The 20,195-nt window shown below is 24.7% G+C and overlaps 2 protein-coding genes across 4 annotated transcripts in view; both read left to right on the top strand.

The window, feature by feature from the left end:
- Positions 1-510: 510 nt before the first annotated feature.
- On the top strand, positions 511-11,971 carry LOC145833433 (crystal protein-like). Its single transcript, XM_082940610.1, has 11 exons — positions 511-911; positions 1,021-1,126; positions 1,213-1,423; positions 1,580-1,710; positions 2,278-2,483; positions 5,253-5,511; positions 5,683-5,837; positions 6,071-6,232; positions 7,271-7,400; positions 7,585-7,774; positions 11,925-11,971. Exons 1-11 carry the CDS (start codon positions 511-513, stop codon positions 11,969-11,971), a joined length of 1,998 nt encoding a protein of 665 aa, XP_082796736.1.
- A 5,504-nt stretch (positions 11,972-17,475) lies between these two features.
- LOC145834266 (1-phosphatidylinositol 4,5-bisphosphate phosphodiesterase beta-3-like) overlaps positions 17,476-20,195 on the top strand; it is a 55,337-nt gene continuing 52,617 nt past the window's right edge. For all 3 annotated transcript variants that reach the window (XM_082941649.1, XM_082941650.1, XM_082941651.1), the window contains exons 1-3: positions 17,476-17,658; positions 19,111-19,185; positions 19,610-19,678. In XM_082941649.1, the coding sequence (XP_082797775.1) occupies positions 17,548-17,658; positions 19,111-19,185; positions 19,610-19,678 (255 nt within the window). In that variant the 5' untranslated portion in view covers positions 17,476-17,547. The remainder of the gene's footprint in view (positions 17,659-19,110; positions 19,186-19,609; positions 19,679-20,195) is intronic.

The following is a 20,195-nucleotide window of genomic DNA, read 5'->3' on the forward strand; positions in this document are numbered from 1 at the left end:
ATAATAAAATTAAAAAACTTTAGAATTGATTATAATATTTTTCTACTAACTTATAGCTTTGAACTTGTTAAAGTATGTTGCAATCTTATGCAAACAAATAAACTTTAGTGTAAATGGCCTTAAGATAAATCAAACAAACGATAATTAGGGTAACTTTAGTGCTATTTGCAGGCAATCATTTACACGCCATACTTTGAAACGAATAACAACTAAAAAGAAGAAGTCCACTGTAATTAGTATTGACTTTCTTTCTTTAATTATATCTCAAGATAGTATTTTAGCTAAATACTAAATTTATAAGAGCATTAAAAAAATTAATGTTGGACTTGAAAATTTTTTATCATAGAAAACTTGAGTAAATTTTTTTATAAATTGAAAATAGCGTTATTTTTTTAATGAAGAACAAGTTGAAATTTTAGCAATTTTAACAAAACTCTTTAGTTGTACCTATTCTCAAAAAAGAAAATAAAGTTTTTCATTTAATAAAAATACAGATTAATAAATAGCACAATGTTATATAAAGAATACAAAGCAATAAGTTTTCTGTTACTTATTGGTATTGTAAATACCGTGAATGCTGAAGATAATGATATAATAAAGAACAACCCAATTGCATGGGCTTTTTATAAACTAGTCAACAAGTTTAGTCCAGAAGTCGGCAAAAAAGTAGTATCTGCTCAACAAGACGTAGTACAAACAAGTACGCAAGTTAAAGACAATGAGTTTATGTTTGGAGAAGGAGCATTTTGGATGCTTGATGATAGTGTGCAAGATTTTACAAAAAATGTTAAGGAAACAAAATCTCAGCCAAAAGTGTCCACAAAAAACGGAATATTAGTTGGAAAAACCTTAGAACACTCTCACGCTTTTTACGGAGTTCCTTATGCCCAACCACCGACGGAATATTTAAGGTTATATCTGATTAGTTTTATTAAAAAAAAACACTTTACATAAAAAAAAATTTTTGCCTTGTTTTATTGAATTTTCATCTTTAAAATAATACGGTTTGATACTTGTTAGATTTAAGGAGCCAGTTAAGCTTGTTGAAACACCGCTCGTATTAAGAGATCATTCAAAATATGACAACAGAATTTGTTGGCAGATTAATGACGACTTCGACTACAATGTAAGATAAAACAAATTAATATCAATGTACTAAAATTTTTGTAATAATAATCAATATTAAAAAGTAAGTATAAATAAATTTTTCAGATAACTGAAGATTGTTTAGTTCTTAATATCCATGTGCCTATAAAAGTTGACTTGACTTCGGATACAGATCAAACAGGACTCAAACTTCCTGTAATGGTTTGGATTCATGGTGGTTTTTATTTCAGGGGAGCAGGAACCGATCCGGGCACTGATGGAGAACAGCTTGCTAAAACAACTCAGTCTATAGTTGTTGGGATTAATTATCGTGTTGGTAAGTTAAGTAAACAGTTTAGACTTTTTAAGCTTTGAAATAATTACTACCAAAAGCAATTGTTTATAAAAAACAATAAAATTAGAAATTGTATTAGCATTTTAACTTATACAGTAAATAAAAAAACAAAACGCTAAAATATAGTAAACTTTGTAGGACCATTAGGGTTTATGGCAATAACTGACAAAGAAGGTAATCGCCATTTTAACCAAGGACATAAAGACCAACAACTAGCACTAAAATGGTTGCAAGAAAACATAGGAAAATTTGGAGGTGACAAAAACAATGTCAGTTTAGTTTTACTAACATTCTTTTTTTTGTTTAACTGACGTTTTGTTACATTTAACTTCGATTCAATATCTATATTTCAAAATCAAATGACTTAGTTAAATTAAGTTAAACTAGATTAAGCTATTTTAGTACTATGTATTTAATTTGCACATGTAAACGTAAAACTAAAAGGATAAGCACATTGATTAAATTACTGATTTAAAATTTTTCCTTTTTTTTAATGAAAAATTTCACATTTTTTGTGCTATAACTCGTTTGAATTTAAATAAAGTTTTTTTCGTTTGTTTTTCAATCTACTTGATCAACTCTGAAGCCTTTAAATAATATTTTAAATAGACTAAGATAACTATAGCTAATGTAACTTAGTATTTTCAAGTTTAACTAAGTTAAACAGTTAAGAATTTAAACTTTAAGTTTTTTAAATAGGTAATATATTAAACTTATTAGTTCATCTTTACAGCTTTAAACTTGTTTTTTATTTACATTAATTGTGCTTAAAATTATTCATGCTTTAATTTGAAATATTTATTTACATACTTATACTAGTGTTTGTGACACTTTAGGTAATGATATTTGGAGAAAGTGCCGGGGCTTCTGGAGTGATGTTTCATATGTTGTCAAATGACAGTGCTCCTCTTTTTTCTAGTGGTCTCATGGAAAGTCATCCTGCTGCTTTTCCTTACGAAAGTTTTGACCAATCTCTTGAAAGCATCACATCACGTGTGCTCAACCTCGTTGGATGTGGGGAAGAAGATTACGAGTGCTTGTGGTTAGTGAATTTTGAAATAGGAACATTTCTTAACTGTTGAATATGCAGTATTGCTTATTAATTTTCAACTATAAAAAAAACTATTAAGTAACTCAGCTTCCAATCTCAAAGTGTTGTAAAAGAAGTAGTTTTATTGTGGTTCAATTAGCAATGAGTTCTTAAACTATTAAGAAAAAACAAAAACTGTTAAGCACAATTGATGAAACTTTAAACTTATTTAGATTTAAGTAAAAAAATGTAAGCGATACCTAAATGCAGAGAAAAAAGTCTATAAGTTTTACTGACTGTAAGATTGAACATTCCACTTGAACATTTTTTTAGATTAAGTTAATTTGTTAATTTAATAAACTGTTTATTTATAGTGTGGAAAGAAACAAGTTAGTTGAGTTTAGCTTTACGTATTATAAGAGTTGTTTATATATTAGGTACAATAAGGAAAACTTAAAAGTTTAAAATTAATAATTTAGCTACTACTAGTTTTTGTTTTATATTTCTAAATAATTAAAATAAATAGTTTTGTTTACAGAAGACATTTATTTATGGCTATTTAATATAAACCTATAAAGCTAGCTATGAGAGGAATTATGGTTTTGTTCTAAACAAATTTGTATAAATATTTATTTAAAATAACTACCTTTCTGCATGTAGTAGTGAAATTTTAAAAATAAGAATTGGTTTAAGTTTAAATTTTATTAAAAAATTATTAGTATATAAAATTTATACAAATTAAATTTAAAAAACTTTTCAGCTTTAAATATCTTTTTTTTTAGTTTCATAATTAAGAATTACTAGCCTAATGCTTATAAAATATATTAGTTGTATACAAAGGACTCAAAACGTTTTTAACAACGCTCTCTTGACTATATTTTTAGTTTTTTTATTAGAATAATTTATGTTTTACACTTGCTTTATCTAAAATAAGTTTTTGACAAACTCAGGCTAGTAAGTTTTCAATTTTTAATTAAAAAAAATCTTTATATGTTGTAGTAAATTCAAATTTTTTAAGAGTATTAGATTTATTCAATTAATTAAATCATGTTTATATTTGTACTAAATTTGTTAAAACAGCTCAATATTTTAGTTTCCAATATGTTTTTAAAATTATCTTGTAAAAATAAAATTGAAACGGCACAAATTACAAAAATATTTTTATAATACACTAACTTTGTATATACTAATCAATTAAATAAACTCGGTAAAATTAATCAACATAAATGTTGTTTAAATTAACAAATTATGGATTTAAACTTAAAAAAAGTATGTTAAAGTCAAGTTCGTTCTATTTTATGCAGCTTTTAGGTTTGTTTTAATTAATTAAGATAGCTTAAAGTATGACTAAACGAAAATTAAACATAAAACTTTCATAATGATTTCAATAAAAACAAGGTTTTACACTAAGTGTACAAAAATATAAGATATAATGCATTTCGGCACATCATTTTTGATTAAATGCAACAATAAAAAAACATTTGCCAAAATTAAGTCTATCCTTAATTGATGATAAGGAGAAATATTACATAACAATTCAAATTTAGACAATTTAAACTTTAAAAAAAAGCTTAAATGACCTCATCTCAAAATACTAAATATATTGGAAGAAAATTGCTACTTTAGGTTATGATGGTTAAAAATATCAGAGATTTTGTTTATAAAAGTATAAAATATACTTAATTTAAGTTACTACATTCAAGTAAGTTTTAAAACTTATTTTAGCCGTATCTCAAAAACTGATTAAATAAGAGTTTTTCATTTAAATCTAATTAATAAGATTATTACTTTAAAGTGCTTTTGCTTTTGTTGTATTTATAGAAAGATATATTTAAGAACAACTCAGAGTTGTTAAAATTTAAGTTGTCGGAAATTGAATTGTCTAAACTTAAATATTTCTTGCCAAGAACTTAGTCAGAAATGCCATAAAAAATACCTACTGTAAAAAAGTTAGTGAACAACCCTAATTGTTAAAAATATTTTGATGGTTCGATTTTTTTACTACCCAATTCATGCTAATTTAACCTACATTTTTAGGGATTTAATTTACTGCGTTTATTTAGTTGATTGTTAATTCAAACTTTATTTAAAATTAGTTTGTTTTAATTTATGCCGTTTAAGTTGTTTTTTCCCTGAAAACGAATGAAGAAATAAATTGAAACTTAAAAAAAATTGAGTTGTTTTTTTTAATTAAAAAAACTAACATTCGAATTGTTAAAAACATTATATATTGAGTTCAACTATCATTAAAAACAAACATTGAAGTACTAAAGATTTAAAACAATAACAAATTGTAAAGCAAACAAAGGATTTAGTCTTCAAACAATTTGAGCGAATATGTTTTAATTACGCATAAACAAAATTTTAAACAAAATGTCACTTGTTTATCAAGTTAATTTAATTATGTTTGTATTGATCTTTATAACAGTCAAATTTTAGTTCTCATGAAAGGTGTAGTTAAATACAAAACGTTCATTTCGACATTTTTGAACGTTTAAAAAAAACTTTTTCATAAACAAGGTAGCATTATAATATTATTTATTATTTGTTAAATATTTTAAAGATAAGATTTTATCAAATAAGTATTGAAATAATGATGTTTATCTTGTTGACATGTTTAAAAAACTATTTGTTTGACTTTAACTATTTATAGAGTTCAAACCGTACTTCTAAAAACTTAAAACCAGTTTGTGTAACAAAAAATATAGCTTTTTCTATTCAAACTATCGTTTAATATATAAAAAAAAATTAAACTTGCCTTAAAACGTATTAAAATTATAGGATGGCAAGCCCACAAGATATAACCAATACAAGAAACAAAATTATGATAAGTTGTTTATTAAACGCTGAATTTTTTAATGGTATTGAGCCATTTCGTCCAATCGTTGACGGAATTGAGTTCACTGATCAGCCTTTTAAACTCTTTAAGCAAGGGAAGTGGAACAACGACAAACCTTTAGTGATTGGTTCGAACGAGCAAGAAATGTCTTATGTATCTGCAGTTCTTAGAAATGTACCTATACCAAGAAGTCTTTTTGAGGTAAGAAAAATATTATAGTAAACACTATATAGAAAAATGAGCAGTTATTAAAAAAACATAGAAAAAAAAAAGAAAGTTGGTTATAAATTGTTTTTAAATTATAAAGTAGTAGTGTAAGTATCTACTACACTAAAATACCTACAATTTAAACTAAAATTTTTGTTAAAACAGAAACTTAACAACTTTGTTATTGGAGAGGAAAACACACCTTTAATTTTTGAGATGTATGAAGAATTAGCAACTGGAAAAATAAAAAACTATGTTCATGCATTGGCTCAGGAAGTAACAGATATGATTTTTATCTGTCCGAACCGTGCTGTTGCTAGGTTTATTATTTATACTTTTTTTATTAAAACAGACTAATGCCTAACATTTCCTCTTACCCTTAGTTTGTGTTAAAACAATAAACAAGAGCTTAAAAAAAAAGTTTATTAATGGATGAAACAATTTACAAAAAAAATAAACTTTTTTTTTCTAGCTGAAAAGTAATTATACTAAAAAAAATGAGTTTTGTTCTTTACTATTTTTAAAAAAATCTGTTTTATACATTAATTGATAGATATGCAGCACAAACAACAGCTAACACAGTTTATTACTACATTAACGGATTTAAACTAATGGATCCTGGATGTACTGAAGGTTTTGGTTTTTCTCCAGTTTGCAATACCTCATTTCACTCCTCCGAAATTCCTCTTGTTTTCAGTAATGAAGCCGCTTACAAGTTAGTTTTTTGGAAAAAAGCAAATGACAAAATGTATATCAATCGACACGATATTACAAACTTTATTGCTAAACTTGAATATCATTTAGTCAAATGTAATACTGATAACTTTTTTTAAATTTTTGCTGAATGAAGTATAATTATGGTTTTAATGTTATTGATGACTTCGTAGCTCAGTAATTTTATTTCAAAAATCCAGAGATGATAAATTTTGTAGTCAGTATAAATATTTATGATCTGAGTATTCTATTTAATTAGGTTTGAAAAAAAAAACTGTGGTACTTGTAGGTTTGTGTAAGAAAAATGTAGATTTTTTTATTGATACAGTTGCTTAAAAAAAATATCTGAAACTTACGAAATATTTTAATTTTAATTTTTTTAATTCTTAAAGTAACACAAAGAAAATATTTTTAATCATTAAGTTAAAAAAAGTACGTAAAGTTTATAGAAAACTGAAACACGTTTCTTTTTTAAACTAGTAATACAGTTCTACGGAGTTTCTGATAATTAGAGTAATTTGTAAATTGTTATATATTCCAACCAACATGTTTTGTTTGGATCTCAATTACCAAAAGTTAATATAAACTAATAATTTTTAAACAAAATTTTGAAAGTATTAACTCTCTATTGTTAGAAAATGTTATTTAATATTGCAGTTATTTTTGAATATTTAGCAATAACATATAACTAAAACACAAAAGCGATCAAGTGAATTGTAAAACTAATGGTTATAGTTGTTAATAACATATTTTATGAGTAGTTTTAATTTAAATAGTTTTTTTTCTATTTATACTGTTAAACTGCTCAAAAATTCAACTTTTATTCAGTTATTACTAAAGTTATTTCATATGGTTTTTTTTCCATAATATGTTTGTTATATTTTTTAATGTTTTTGTGTACTCTATCTGTACTTTTCAAAAGGTATCTGAGTGGGTTGCTACTCGATAATTTAAAGGTTTTTCGTGCACCAAGTTCTAGGACCATATATTTTGAGCGCTTTTTTTTCTTGTACAATAAACAATAAGTTATGTTTTTCAGCATGACTTTTTCACAAGACGATCACAAAATGGCTCGTGTCTTTGATGACTACTGGGGAACTTTTGCTGAGACGGGAAAACCATCGCCTTCAACGAAAGAATTGGGTGACTTTATAATGTGGCCTGAATATGTTAGTTTTCTTCTCACAAAAAAAATAAACGTTTAGTTTTAAATCAAAAAGAAAAACTTAAACATTTTTGTTTTTTTTTTAAATAAAAACTTTTAGTCAGTAAAATTAAAACAACTCAACAGAGGCTACCAAAAAAATAAGTGACAAATATACTATAAATTTGTAAATAAATGTATCTTAACAGACTCAGCAACAATGGAACTTGATTAAGTTAGGAACAGATCAGAAAATTTTGCAAAATTTTAGAAAGTCATACTGCGATGTTTGGGACGAAACTGGCTTTTATAAAAATAATTCACATGATGATGAGATTAAGAGCACGATTGAACCGGCAACAGAACACGAAACCACAAAACTACCAGAAACAACAGAAAGTAAAGCTTTAACTAGCCCCTCAGAGGAATTTACAACTGATCTAAGTGAAAATAATAACACAAACATGCTTTCTTTATCTTTAAGTTTGCTTTTTGTTTGTTTATTAGCTACGTTATTTGTAAATAAGATTTCGTTTTAGATACTTCAGCATATCATTCGTTTCTTTGTAGGTTCATCAAACAATGTTTATAAAAATGGCTGGTTTTAAAAATCTTGAAAACTAAAGAAAAATGATTAAAACATCCTAATTTTCTTATCTAACTGTTAAAATATCCCCTGTAAATTAACTAAAAATTCCAAAAATTATAATAAACTAAAGTAGCGCTATTCATGGTTATGTAATAGATACTTATGTAGCTATTTAAATATAAAATCGTTCAAATACATCAAAAAATATCTATGCCTAATTTTATATCCAGGTTTATCTAGTTTATTTAAACTAAGACAGTAAATTTAGAAAATCAAAAACTGAAGTAATATTTTTTTGTAAGTTTTTTTACAATAAATTGAAAGTTATGATACTATCGTCGTTTGAATGACCGAACTGCCTCAACTGTTTTAATTATTGTTTTTGTTATTAGATAAAAACATAATGTTAAATGGTTACTTTGTTTGTTTTAAGATGTTTCAAAAATGATTAAAAAACTATTTAGATGCATTAAGATCAATAATTTTTAAAATTTTTATAGCTGATTGTTTAAACTTAAATCGAGTTTTACATATACGTAACTGAAAAATACTTTGTAGTTACTGACATCTTAATACACTTTTATTGAATTTCATGATTTATAAATTTAATTAAAATAAACTGTTGTACGACGTTTTTGGTTTATGTAAAACTTTCCTCAGCTTTATACTTATTTTTATAGCTGTTTAAATAATTAAATTAAAATTTATATTAACGCTCGCTTTTTATATTAGCTAAGCTTGTAATGATTTAGCAAATACTGCACATCAACGTCGTAATAAAGCAAATGTTCTCTGAATATATGTTTATTTAAATACCTATAGTCTCTTATGATTAAGTTTTAAAAATCTTCAAAAAAATTAAAAGACTAGTTAAGTGTTTCTTAAAGTATGCATCTTTAAGTAGTGTGTATAGATTTTTTTTAAACAGTAAGAAAAAGTACAATTAATACTTAAAAGACATTTTTCTTCTTGAAAGTTTATTTTTGATGCATCTTATTAGTTCTATAGTATATAAAAGACATTCAGTGCAAAATTCTAGATATATTTCACGATATTTTTATTAGTAGATAAAAGGCATTAAATAAAAAATAAATTTAACTTATATAGTAACAGTAGTAATCATCATAAAAAACTTTTAATTTTGAAGACCTAATTAAGTTTTAATAAGTAAATTGAAAATAAAATTGATTATATTTTTCTTTAATTGTTCTTTTTGGCAAGAAAATACTTACTACGTTGCCAAGTTTGCATAGAAATTTGTTCTGTAGTTCGCTGGGCAGTTATCAAAAAAACACATTGTACGGAACTTAAGATGATTTGAAGAAAGTTTTACGAAAACACGTCTTGGTTTTTCAAAATGACTTAAAATTGACGAAAAATGATAAAAATTACAGAAAGTCAAAAACCCTCCGTGAAAATTTCTTCAAAGCGTCTTTAATTTTGCACAATGTGTTTTTTTTTGATAAATGCCTTGTGTAAAATAAATTGTAGCTCAAAACTCGAAGGTTGTATTTTGAAGTTTTTTTCAGTTTTCATTTAGGTTGTTTTAAGAAAGTCGAGTCAAGCCTCTAAAAGTTCCTTCAAATCACCTCAAACTTTGTACGAGGTGGTTTAATGATATTTCATTGATATAAAAATTGAAGAGCTGAAAACTCGAAAATCTAATTTCTTAATCACCTTAGTGCACAGTGTGCAACGTTTATCAATAGTTTGCCAACCACTTTCAACCAAAGATATAACAGTTTTTTAGTTGAAATTATATAATTTTTAAAAACTATCTCATAGGAATAGTATATCAATAAAAACTAGAAAATAATTAATCAAAAAGTAATAAAAACTCTTAAAGAGTAAACTATATCTTCTTTATTTTTAACAACATGATCTTTATGCTGTTTGGTTAAAATAAATACTTTTTGTTCTAATTTATGTTAGAATTTGTACTATTAAGTTATATAAAAAAAAATTATAGTAAAGAAATTGATAAGGTACGTACTTTAAGATTTACGCGTCAAATATCTATTAAATTCTAACGAGGATAAACCGTATTTTTGTCAGTAATAAGTTAATATTAGTTATTATAAAGTGCTAAGTTTGTCTCAAAACTACCTTAAATCTAGATTTAAAGCACGTAAATCTAGTTTAAACTAATCTTTATAATTTTTAAACTTTTACAAATTTTTATTTGTTTATAAAATGTATTTAATAATTGACTAGCTTTTTTACAACAATATGAATAGTGTAATTACTAATATGTGATAGTGTATTTATAAAGTTTTTTGTTTTTAATTTATTTTATCTTATTTCAACAGATGAATATAAGCTTACCTTCTTGAAAAACAAGACAAGATTTAAAAATAATTCGCAAATTGGTCCAGGACACAAGTCAATTGTTTTTACTAGTGATTTTTTTCCCTGCATCAGTAGTTCCAAAAAATAAATAAACGAAGGTTTAAAAATCTACCAGTTTATTGCAACATTTTGTTCAAATTAATTTCGGACAACCGTCCTTCATCAGTGAACTTTAAAACGTCGTAATTTGAACAAATTAATTAATTAACTAATACAAAATAAAAAGGTTAGCATGGTACTATAAATCAAAACTTATTTATGTTTGTTTAATAAACACTCATCTTGTTTTACTTAATTTTTTTTAATGAAAGAAAACATTCTGCTGTTCTGAAACTTTCCAACGTGTCCCCATGGAAAGTAATTGACTTCGGTCCATAATCTATAACTTGAGTTCTCTCTAACATTTTATCCTTTGCCCGCTTAGCAACCGCCTTATAAGTACTTTTTGGTTTAGACGTTAAAGATTTCAGACAAACATGAAACTGCTTTTCTTCAATCAAACCTTTAAAAATTTATCAGTTAAAAATTTTATGGTTTTTAAATGTATAATGGACGCAATTATTTTGAAAAAATGCTGATTTAAGATTTTCGGTTTGTTTGCAAACTAAATGTTAAATAGACTTATTTTACCACAGATATTTTTGTGTTAAAACTTTATTCCGAATAACGGCGTTTCACTGTTCTCAAATAAATTTAAGAACAGATCTAAGGAGTCTATAAAAATTAATAAACATTAGAAAAAAAGCATGTATAATTATGTATAGTATTTATAATAAAAACATAAAATTATAAAATTGTCTACAAAAAATACAAATTTATTAAAATAAGCTTAGCTTATCAAGATCTCCAGGATTTAACGCCTTCTAACGTTACATCTTATAGACTTATTTTATATATCTCCTTCTATTAATTTCTATGTTTTATTGTAAATATAGTTATTTTAGTTTTGTATGTGTGTTTGTTTGTTCCTCTAAAAAATAAGCTATTAGGCAAAAGTTTTAGACAGATAATTTTACTGCAATAGCATTTTAAATTTTAGCATAGTATTTATTTTTTAGCTACAGTTTGTCAAATTATTAGCGGTATTTTGGAAAGTGATAATTTTTGAAATATTTTAAAACCTTTCTAGATAGTCTATAGCAGGGGTTGGCAGGCATTCAGTGGTCGCAGGCCAAATTTTGAAAATAAAAGTATTCGCAAGCCACAGTTTTAGTTCTTACTTTTCAAAATATTCATAGAATCCCAGAATATCCAGTATAACTTTCAAAACTATCTTTTGCGCTAAAATTTATATGCTTGCAGGACGCATTTAGCCGGCCCCTTAAAAAACACTGATGTCTTAGCAAAGGATTATTAAAAAATTAAAAACTCCTTGTAGTATAAGTATACAAAACTAAAGTGCTCCGCAAAATCTATGTCTAATATATTCAGCCCGTTGTGTACAAAAGGTTGCCATATTTTACCTACCGACTGGAGAACTTTCCTACCCCTAGGTAAAAACATTTCTAGTTTAAGAGAACTATCAAATAATAACTAACTTATTACTTCTTTGACACTTGCGTGAGTTGCTAATTTCAATTGAAAATTCATTTTGCTATATTTTTCACGCAGAGCCGCAGAAAGATCAAAAGTTTCAATTGATTTGGGACTTTGTTTAAGCGAAAAAATTTCGAAAAGTTCTGTAGGACATCTGTGTGAGTCTCTTTTAGAGTTTGCCTTATTTGCAGTTTTATTATTGTATCTTGTTAAAAGCTTTGTGCTTGAATCGATCAAAGTTTGATCCATATCTTCCATTTTACATAAAATTCAAATATTTATTCAACTTTTTAAAAAACCTTAACTACGTCATAAGACTTTAGTGACATAACTTTTATATAAAATACCCATTTTAAAAGTTCAAAAAGTTTATTTATTAATACCAAAATAATTAGATTATATTTTTCCTGTATATGAAAAACGATACAATGTTTCATTTATTGTTTACTATAAGAGATTTTAAGTTGTTAAATAAATCAGAAAAAAGTATTTGAACAAATAAATGGAATGTATAGTTAATAAAAATAAATAAAATAAACGAAAATAATATACAAAAACTGGAAAACTTATGGCTTAAAACAGGGGTTGGCAGGCTGGAGGTACTCGTAGGCCAATTTCGAATTTTAAACATCTTCGCATTCGCATTTTTAGTTTTAATCACACTTTTAAAATTATTTAGTTTTAATTTTAATCATTCTGATACATGAGTAAGTCTAAGCTAAGTTTTAAATATACATAAAAGGCTTATTATTATAAAGTATACTAGTGATTTTTGTTTTAATAAACTCACTATCTGTCTAGTAAACTGCCGGAAGCCGATCATTTCTGACCCGATCATTAACAACCCGATCATTTTTAACCTGATTATGTCTAACCCGATCATTTCTAACCCGATCGTTTTTAACCTAGTGAGTAAAAATTTGTTTATTTTTGTATTTTTTTTAATCTGGATTTAATTCGAAACAAACTAGTCTTACAAAGTTCTTAAAAAAAATTATACTTTAAAACACGGTTATTCTATTGTGTTACGTAAAATATAATTTTAATAATTTATTACTTTTGAGAATAAACAATTACTCAGTTTCACCGCAGAGCGGATTTTCAAATTTTAAATCTGTAGTAAAATAATAATGTTAAAAATGACAAATAATTAAAAATTGGTTTGTGTATAAAAACTTAACTCAAACCAATTTTTAATTATTTTTCATTTTTAACATTATTATTTTACTACAGATTTAAAATTTGAAAATCCGCTCTGCGGTGAAACTGAGTAATTGTGTATTCTCAAAAATAATAAATTATTAATTATCAATCTCCTAATAGTGGAAAGATTAATGTGTCCTATTTATTTGTTATAAACTCTATACTTAAATATAATTTTAGCATTAATTAGTATTAACTTAACACAATTTTAATTAATTATTATCATTTCAAATTTTTTGGTTTTTCAATCTACTTTAATCGACATTTTTCTTTAATTATATGTAATTCACTAAATCTTTCAACAATATTTCGAACTCTTCTTTGTAGGGTTCTTAAAGTAAACAGTTATAACTATGTTTAAGTTGGATCTTCTTGTTACTTACATAACTAGAATAACTTTAACAAAAGTAAATTAAAAAAAGAAAAATTTTACAAATGTAATATTGAGATACAAAAATCTTCATATTACAATCTATAAACTACATTGTTTTACTTTTATTACAATTTACTGTTTAATAGTCGGTTAGTTTTTAGATACACCTTAAAAACTCATACAAATTGTTCTACAACTTCCATAGGCTTATTAAGATAATGGAATTTAAACAAATATTAGGATAAATTGAATAATTTTGTTGTATAAAGTGGAAAAGCATAATTTTAAGATTTGACCTACCTAATAAAACAGTTATGTCAAGTAACAAACCGCAAAAGTTTGTTACGTCGATTGACCGTCTTTAATTTAATTAAAAATTAATAAATTTCTTCTTAATCCTAGAGCAAAAAAAAAGTCGCTGAAACTTAAACAGACTTGTTTATTTGTATAACAAATCCGAGACCCACTCTTATCTATAATTTTTTCAATTGATATAATAATAAATGAAGTTGATGTTAGTATCAAAACTAATCTCTTTGCAGACAACACAAAAGTTTTAGCCATTCTAGTTCAATTTGAAAAGTCTTTAGATACAACTTACCTTTGGCTAGAAAAAAGAATATTAAATTCAAGTCTTAGTAAATGACAGGTTCTAGATAATCGATGTATACGTTTACTTTTCTTTTGACTTTGTATTAAACAATATAAGCTTTTATTTTAAGATATTAGAATTTTAGTGATGAAAATTTAAACTGAAACCACCATACTAATTACGTTTACCAAGTTTGATCTACTGTATTATTTCAAGTTTCATATATACTGATTTTATCATTCTTTAGAAGTTGTATTTCGTCTACATTCGTCTTAAATTTGTATACAACAAGTAAATTTGGTCTGCCTCCTTAAAGATTATATATTAACCTTCTAGAACCTTTTCAAAAACAAATACTGAATAATCTCTAACCGCTGCAATATTTCTTGTATTTCTTACATTGAAGACTAATAAAACTTAAAACTTATTCTTTAGAATACAAAAGACTTAGATTTTTCTTAATAATTTTTAAAACTTATATCTACCATTATTTCATACCCGATTTTTGAACCTTATCAACATAATTAATTACTAAGAAAAAAAAATGCATGTAGCCATAATTACAATGATGTTCGGAAAATAGTAATTTTTTTATTGTTCATTTTAAATGTTGAGTTAGTTTTCAAACAAAACTAAACTTTGCAAACAAGTTGAAAAACTTTGAAACAAATTAACTTAAATAAAATAAAACTTGCTTAGTAGAAGTTATCAGTAATTTAACCAGTTTTTTACATATAAACCATTGATTTAATATTTAAGATTTTGTTCATTCTATAGTTAGCAGCGCCTTTCCTCTGTAAATAATAAAACATTCTTAATGTTTTCGTTGGATATTTATTTGACCCGTATTGTTAATGTGCTTTGGACTTTAGGTTTCAGATTTTGTAGTTAGTCAATGCATTTAAATTTTTTATTTTTTTATATATTTGTCTGTACCTTAATTCTGATAATGTTCATTTTAGTTGTATTGGTTATACTTTGGCAAAGCAATAAAAACAAATGATACAAAAAAAACAATGAAATACCAAACGGTTGCACAAATGTGCAGAATCTAACTCTAAAAGTAAGGATTTGTATATCAGGATGATGTATGAACAAGAAGAAAATTAATTATTGAATTTTCAATAAAAATTATAAAAAGTTCTACCGGGTAGGTCAAAAGTCATGAAACTATAAAATTTAACTAAGTACAAAAATCGATCAATATTACCAAAGAAACTGAGGTTTTAATAAACTTTAATTTTTCGGTAATTTAGAGATGAGAAACTATAATAAATTTATTGTTTGTGTTTTAAAATACCTACATTTACTGTAAATTATTTGATACTTAATTTAACTGCACTGCACTAATAGAGGGAAAGCTAGATTAGTTATAATTTTTTATCACAGACTTAAAAATACCAGTTTACCTAAAACTTTTTAGGGCTTGACACAGTGTAGTAAAAGAAGCACTATTAGAAAATAGATTTCCAACTATTTTGATTTAAAAAGTTTACAAAACTATAACAAAAAAAAAACAACAAGACACATTTAGGCTCAAAAAAGTGTACTTTGTTACTAATTTTTCCATAATTAGGTGTTAAAAAAACCAAAGTTGAAAGAAGTATAAAAAAAGTGACAGAAAAAGTTTATTTTGTAACTTTGATTACTACTTTTAATTTTGTTCTCAATCAAAGAAGATAAAAAACTTTATTCAACAAATACAATATTTGAGTCAAACAACTTGTGTGGTGTATATAATAAAAAAAATTTGTCAAAACAGTTGAATACATCAAAAACTGAGGCACTTAGTAACGAGAAACAAAAAACATGTTTTAAGTAGGTTTGTAATAATACTATCAGTCAGCAAAAGTCCGTATGCGTTGCAGTTCTGAATGCTACGAATAGCTGAAAATTTGATTTTTTCAAAGAAGTAAATCTTAAGTAAGTCAGTTTTAATGTTTTGAAAAAAGTACTTATGTTTGTTATCTGATAAAAATTAAAGAAATTATAATTCATAAACACTATTAAAAGTTATGCAAACAATAAATTGTTCATAAAGTTTAATATTACCAAACTCACAAACAATTTTTAAAAGCCTGAAAAGTTTAATTACAATTTTCATCGAAAGTCAAAATACTAATTTTTGACTGACCGTAGCTTGCTAATCGCTGTGGTAGATAAAATAAATAGTTTATAAATTGTTTATTTGCGACAAAAAGTGCGCTCAATGTATTTGTCCCTAGGACCTGGTGCACAAAAAACCTTTCGGTTTTCGGTTTTTCCGTAAAATGGTAAAGAAGTTCATTATTGTCTGTAAAAAAATAAATACAACCGAGATATTTGCAAATAATTTAAACTGGTGTTAAATCTTTTATTTGTTAATGTATATTTAAATTTTAATCAATACCTAACTATTGTTTTTGTAATTACCAAAACAAGCATTTTTCTAAATCTTAAATAACCAAATAAAAATTGGTTAAAAACAGTTGAAAAACAACTGTCACAATATAAATACTTCAGAATAAAAACACTGAAAAAGATATATTTCGTTTATTAAAAAATTAATAAATTCTGTTAAAAGATACTTATTTATGATAAAAGGAAAGTATATATAGAGATCAGTTGAGCTGAAAACATACTGAGTTAGAACTTTTTTTCAAACATTTTGTTTAAATTCATACCCTTGTATCGAGCCATTTTTACCCAAATATAATAAAAATACTCATAAAAATACTCATAAAATATATTTTAAATAACTAAAATAAAAATAAAATGAAAAATATTTTTTTTTGTTGACTAAGCTTTTTTTTTAACTTTTTTTAGCAAAGCTAACTGAGACTTTCCTTTAAGTTTACTAGCCAAAGAAAAATTTAATAAGATGTTAGTTTGGGTATGTTTAACCATTAAACTTTCTTTAAAGAATTATGACTGTTATTAAAAAATGTTTTTTAACATAATTTCATTTTCGATATCAAAAACTGTCCGATTTTTTATAAAAAAAATCAGACTACCTAAATACATTCCATCTAAAATAAAGGAGAGTATTTAAAAAATATCAAAAAATATTACTTTTAAATTTTTGTTTTTTTTGTATATGCTATAGACTCGACCACTGACTTTTTGTCAAGCAAGGTTTAACTTGGAGACTAGAGAGTAATATCTAGAAAAATTAACTAAAACATAAAAATCTTTAAGTAATTAGAATAACAATGTATAGTATTGTTTGAATCTCAAATAGAACGAGTAACCGCTTAATTTTTTTAATTTTATTTATTTATATAAAAATATTCAAGACTTAAATTAACATGTCTACCGAGAGTTAATTAGACTTTTCTTTACCCTGTTTTATTTTTTATATTTTCAACTTCTAAAAATCCCCAACTAAACTAAGCTAGTTTTAACTTTGGGAATTTTTGAATGACTAGTATAAACATTTTGTTGAAAGAAATAGTAAATTAAATGCTTTACACTTGAAATTTAATCCTTCTATATATTGAATTTTAGACTAACTAACCACAATTGAGCTGCCAATTAATTACTTTTAAGATATGGCTGGAGCAGAGGCTGCAGTACAACGTGTTATATGTGAGCGCCCAAAAGTTAGTCAAAGACTAATAAAAGGAAGCAAGTTTCTCAAGTGGCCTAAATCAGATGGAGATGTAAGTGTAGACCTAATTAAATTTGTTCAGTATAAGCTTCTTATATTTTATTTCATCTTTTGTAACATGTTTTATATATGAAGACTTAACTGAAAATCAAACAAATTTTATATTAATTAAAAAATTAACTAGTTGTTTTTTTGTGTAGCTTACATTACTTCAACCAAAAGTAATGTTTTATTTAAACCTAACTGCAGGAAACCTATTTAACTTTTGTAAAAGAAAATAGTTAAAGATAACTTGTTATAGTAGCAATATTAAAAAAAAATATATATTTGTTTTTTGAGAAGTACTGAATGAATTTTTACTTTTATATCATACTTATTTTAAATATAATTTAATTTTTAGTGAAATAAAAGTTTTGATTTTAAGCATATGAGGTTAAATGTGCAACAATTAAGCTCTCAGGATTACCATTTAACATAAAAAACTTAGAAAATTATCTGAAAACTTTAAAATTTACGCAAAAAGTCTGAAGAAAACTAAAGTGTGGAAAGTTTTTGTGTTTTAATATAAATCATTGAAAACCCTCTAAATTAAAATTTCATTTAAAGGTTTAAAATACTTGACTTATTAAAATATATATCTAGCATTTTTATTTATTTTTGTAAACTATTGAGTCTAGCACTTCAATAAACTCATGAGTTAACTTTATTTTTAAAATGAAACATATTTTTCTAAATAAAAGTATTCTTTCCTTTTTACTTGGAAAAGCCTGTAACCAGAAATCTATTTAAGTAAAAAGCCTTAAATTTTTAACAAATATTATGAAGAAAAGAAATAACTAACTATAATAATATATTTATTATGTTTTATTCAGAGTTTAAAATACTTTAAAACATTTTTAAAGCAGTATTACATTTTCTTTTTAGTGATTTTTTTATGATTATTATTATAATATAGGGTTGCCACTTTACCTTGAAACCTGGAATTTGAGAATTTTAAAATAAAAATCAAATAACCTGGAATTTCGGACAACAACTACTTAAAAAACCTGGAAAAGCCTGTAATTTTAACATTTCACTAGTAAAACTTCAATTTGACTTAAAAAATTTATCAAATAGATAAAAAGTTTTTGTCATCATCAAAAATTTTTTCTGTCAAAAAACACATTTGAAGTAGCTTTACAGTATCTTTTTAATGTTTTTATACTATTTAACACAGTTTCTTACCTAAAACTTAACTTTGAACTAAAAATAGACCCAAAAATGTGTACTTTTAAAAACCTGGAGGAAATTTGGAAAACATTGAAAAAATTTGGAAAAAAGAAGTGGCAACCCTGATAATATAAATTAGTTTGATAAGTATAACTAGCTAATACTTTCAAATGAAAGCCGATCACAATGTTATTGATAATTTAATTTTTTCTTTACATTAAAAAAACTGTAATTAAGTTTTCAGTAAATTTCTTCAGATACTTTTATGTAAAAGTGATTTTTATAAAATTTTTAGGATTCAAGCTTTGTCCCAGTTACTTTGCGTGTTGACCCTAATGGATATATTCTGTATTGGCAAGAACCATCTAAAGTTATTTTTTATATACTATATATATTATTATACCAAAAAAAAGTAAACATATATAGTTTGACATAAAAATTAAGTTATAAATTATTAATTAAAGCTAGATGTATAGTATGTTGATAAGTACTTAAATAATTTTCAAATGTCAATGAGTTTAGTTTATTAATAAATTAAATGCTTGTAAGTTACTGTATTGCAAATATTTAGTGTTTATTTTAAACAATATCTAAAGTTTCTTAAAACATGTCTTTTTTAACCTAATCCTGCAAACTGATGTTTGTAATAAAGTGTTTTAATAAACTTTTAAAAATCTACACTATAACAGACTTTAGATATGTTTTGTACTTTTTTGTATTTTATAAGTTTTTTTTACTTCAAGTTACCTACTAATCTAATTATATTTAAGATTAAACAAGTTTAAATTTTTAAGGATGCAGAATGTGTAGATATTGCAACTATAAGAGATACAAGAACAGGTCACTATGCTAAAACACCAAAAGTTTGTTAATTTTGAAATAAATAAATTCATTCACTAATCCAACTTTTGTATACAGTAGCTTAAATAATATTTATACAAAATAATTAGTTTTATCTCAAGATTAGCCGGAAAATCTTAAAATTAATGTAAGAAGTAATTTTTATTTTAATTTGTAAAACATGTATAACTTTATTTATAATTAATTTTATGAATTATTATATACCATTTATTAATAAAAATATTTTAAGAAAAATGATAAAAGGATAAAATAAGCTGTAATATACTTTATTGGTACACAATTTTATTAACCCTTGATTAATGAAACCAAAAAAATTCTATAAAAATAAAAAAAGTAAATCTTTGTTATAAATGTATCTAATGTTCTAAAAGTAAAGTTGTTAAGAGTGTACACTGTGTATGTATACTTTTTGTTTTCTTTAATTGATATTTTTCTTAAAACTAAAAAAATAAATTTTAGACAAAAAGATACTGCTTTTAATCTATATGCAAAATAGGAAAGAAAAATAGTTTTGTATAA

This window comes from Thalia democratica, chromosome 4, assembly GCF_965202585.1.
Source record: "Thalia democratica chromosome 4, ktThaDemo2.hap1.1, whole genome shotgun sequence".
Lineage (NCBI taxonomy): Eukaryota > Metazoa > Chordata > Thaliacea > Salpida > Salpidae > Thalia > Thalia democratica.

Coding starts and splice junctions, on each gene's coding strand:
- LOC145833433 (XM_082940610.1), top strand. CDS start 511: ATGTTATATAAAGAATACAAAGCAATAAGTTTTCTGTTACTTATTGGT. Junction 1,711..2,277: donor TTGGAGGTGACAAAAACAAT/GTCAGTTTAGTT, acceptor GTGACACTTTAG/GTAATGATATTTGGAGAAAG. Junction 2,484..5,252: donor GAAGATTACGAGTGCTTGTG/GTTAGTGAATTT, acceptor TTAAAATTATAG/GATGGCAAGCCCACAAGATA.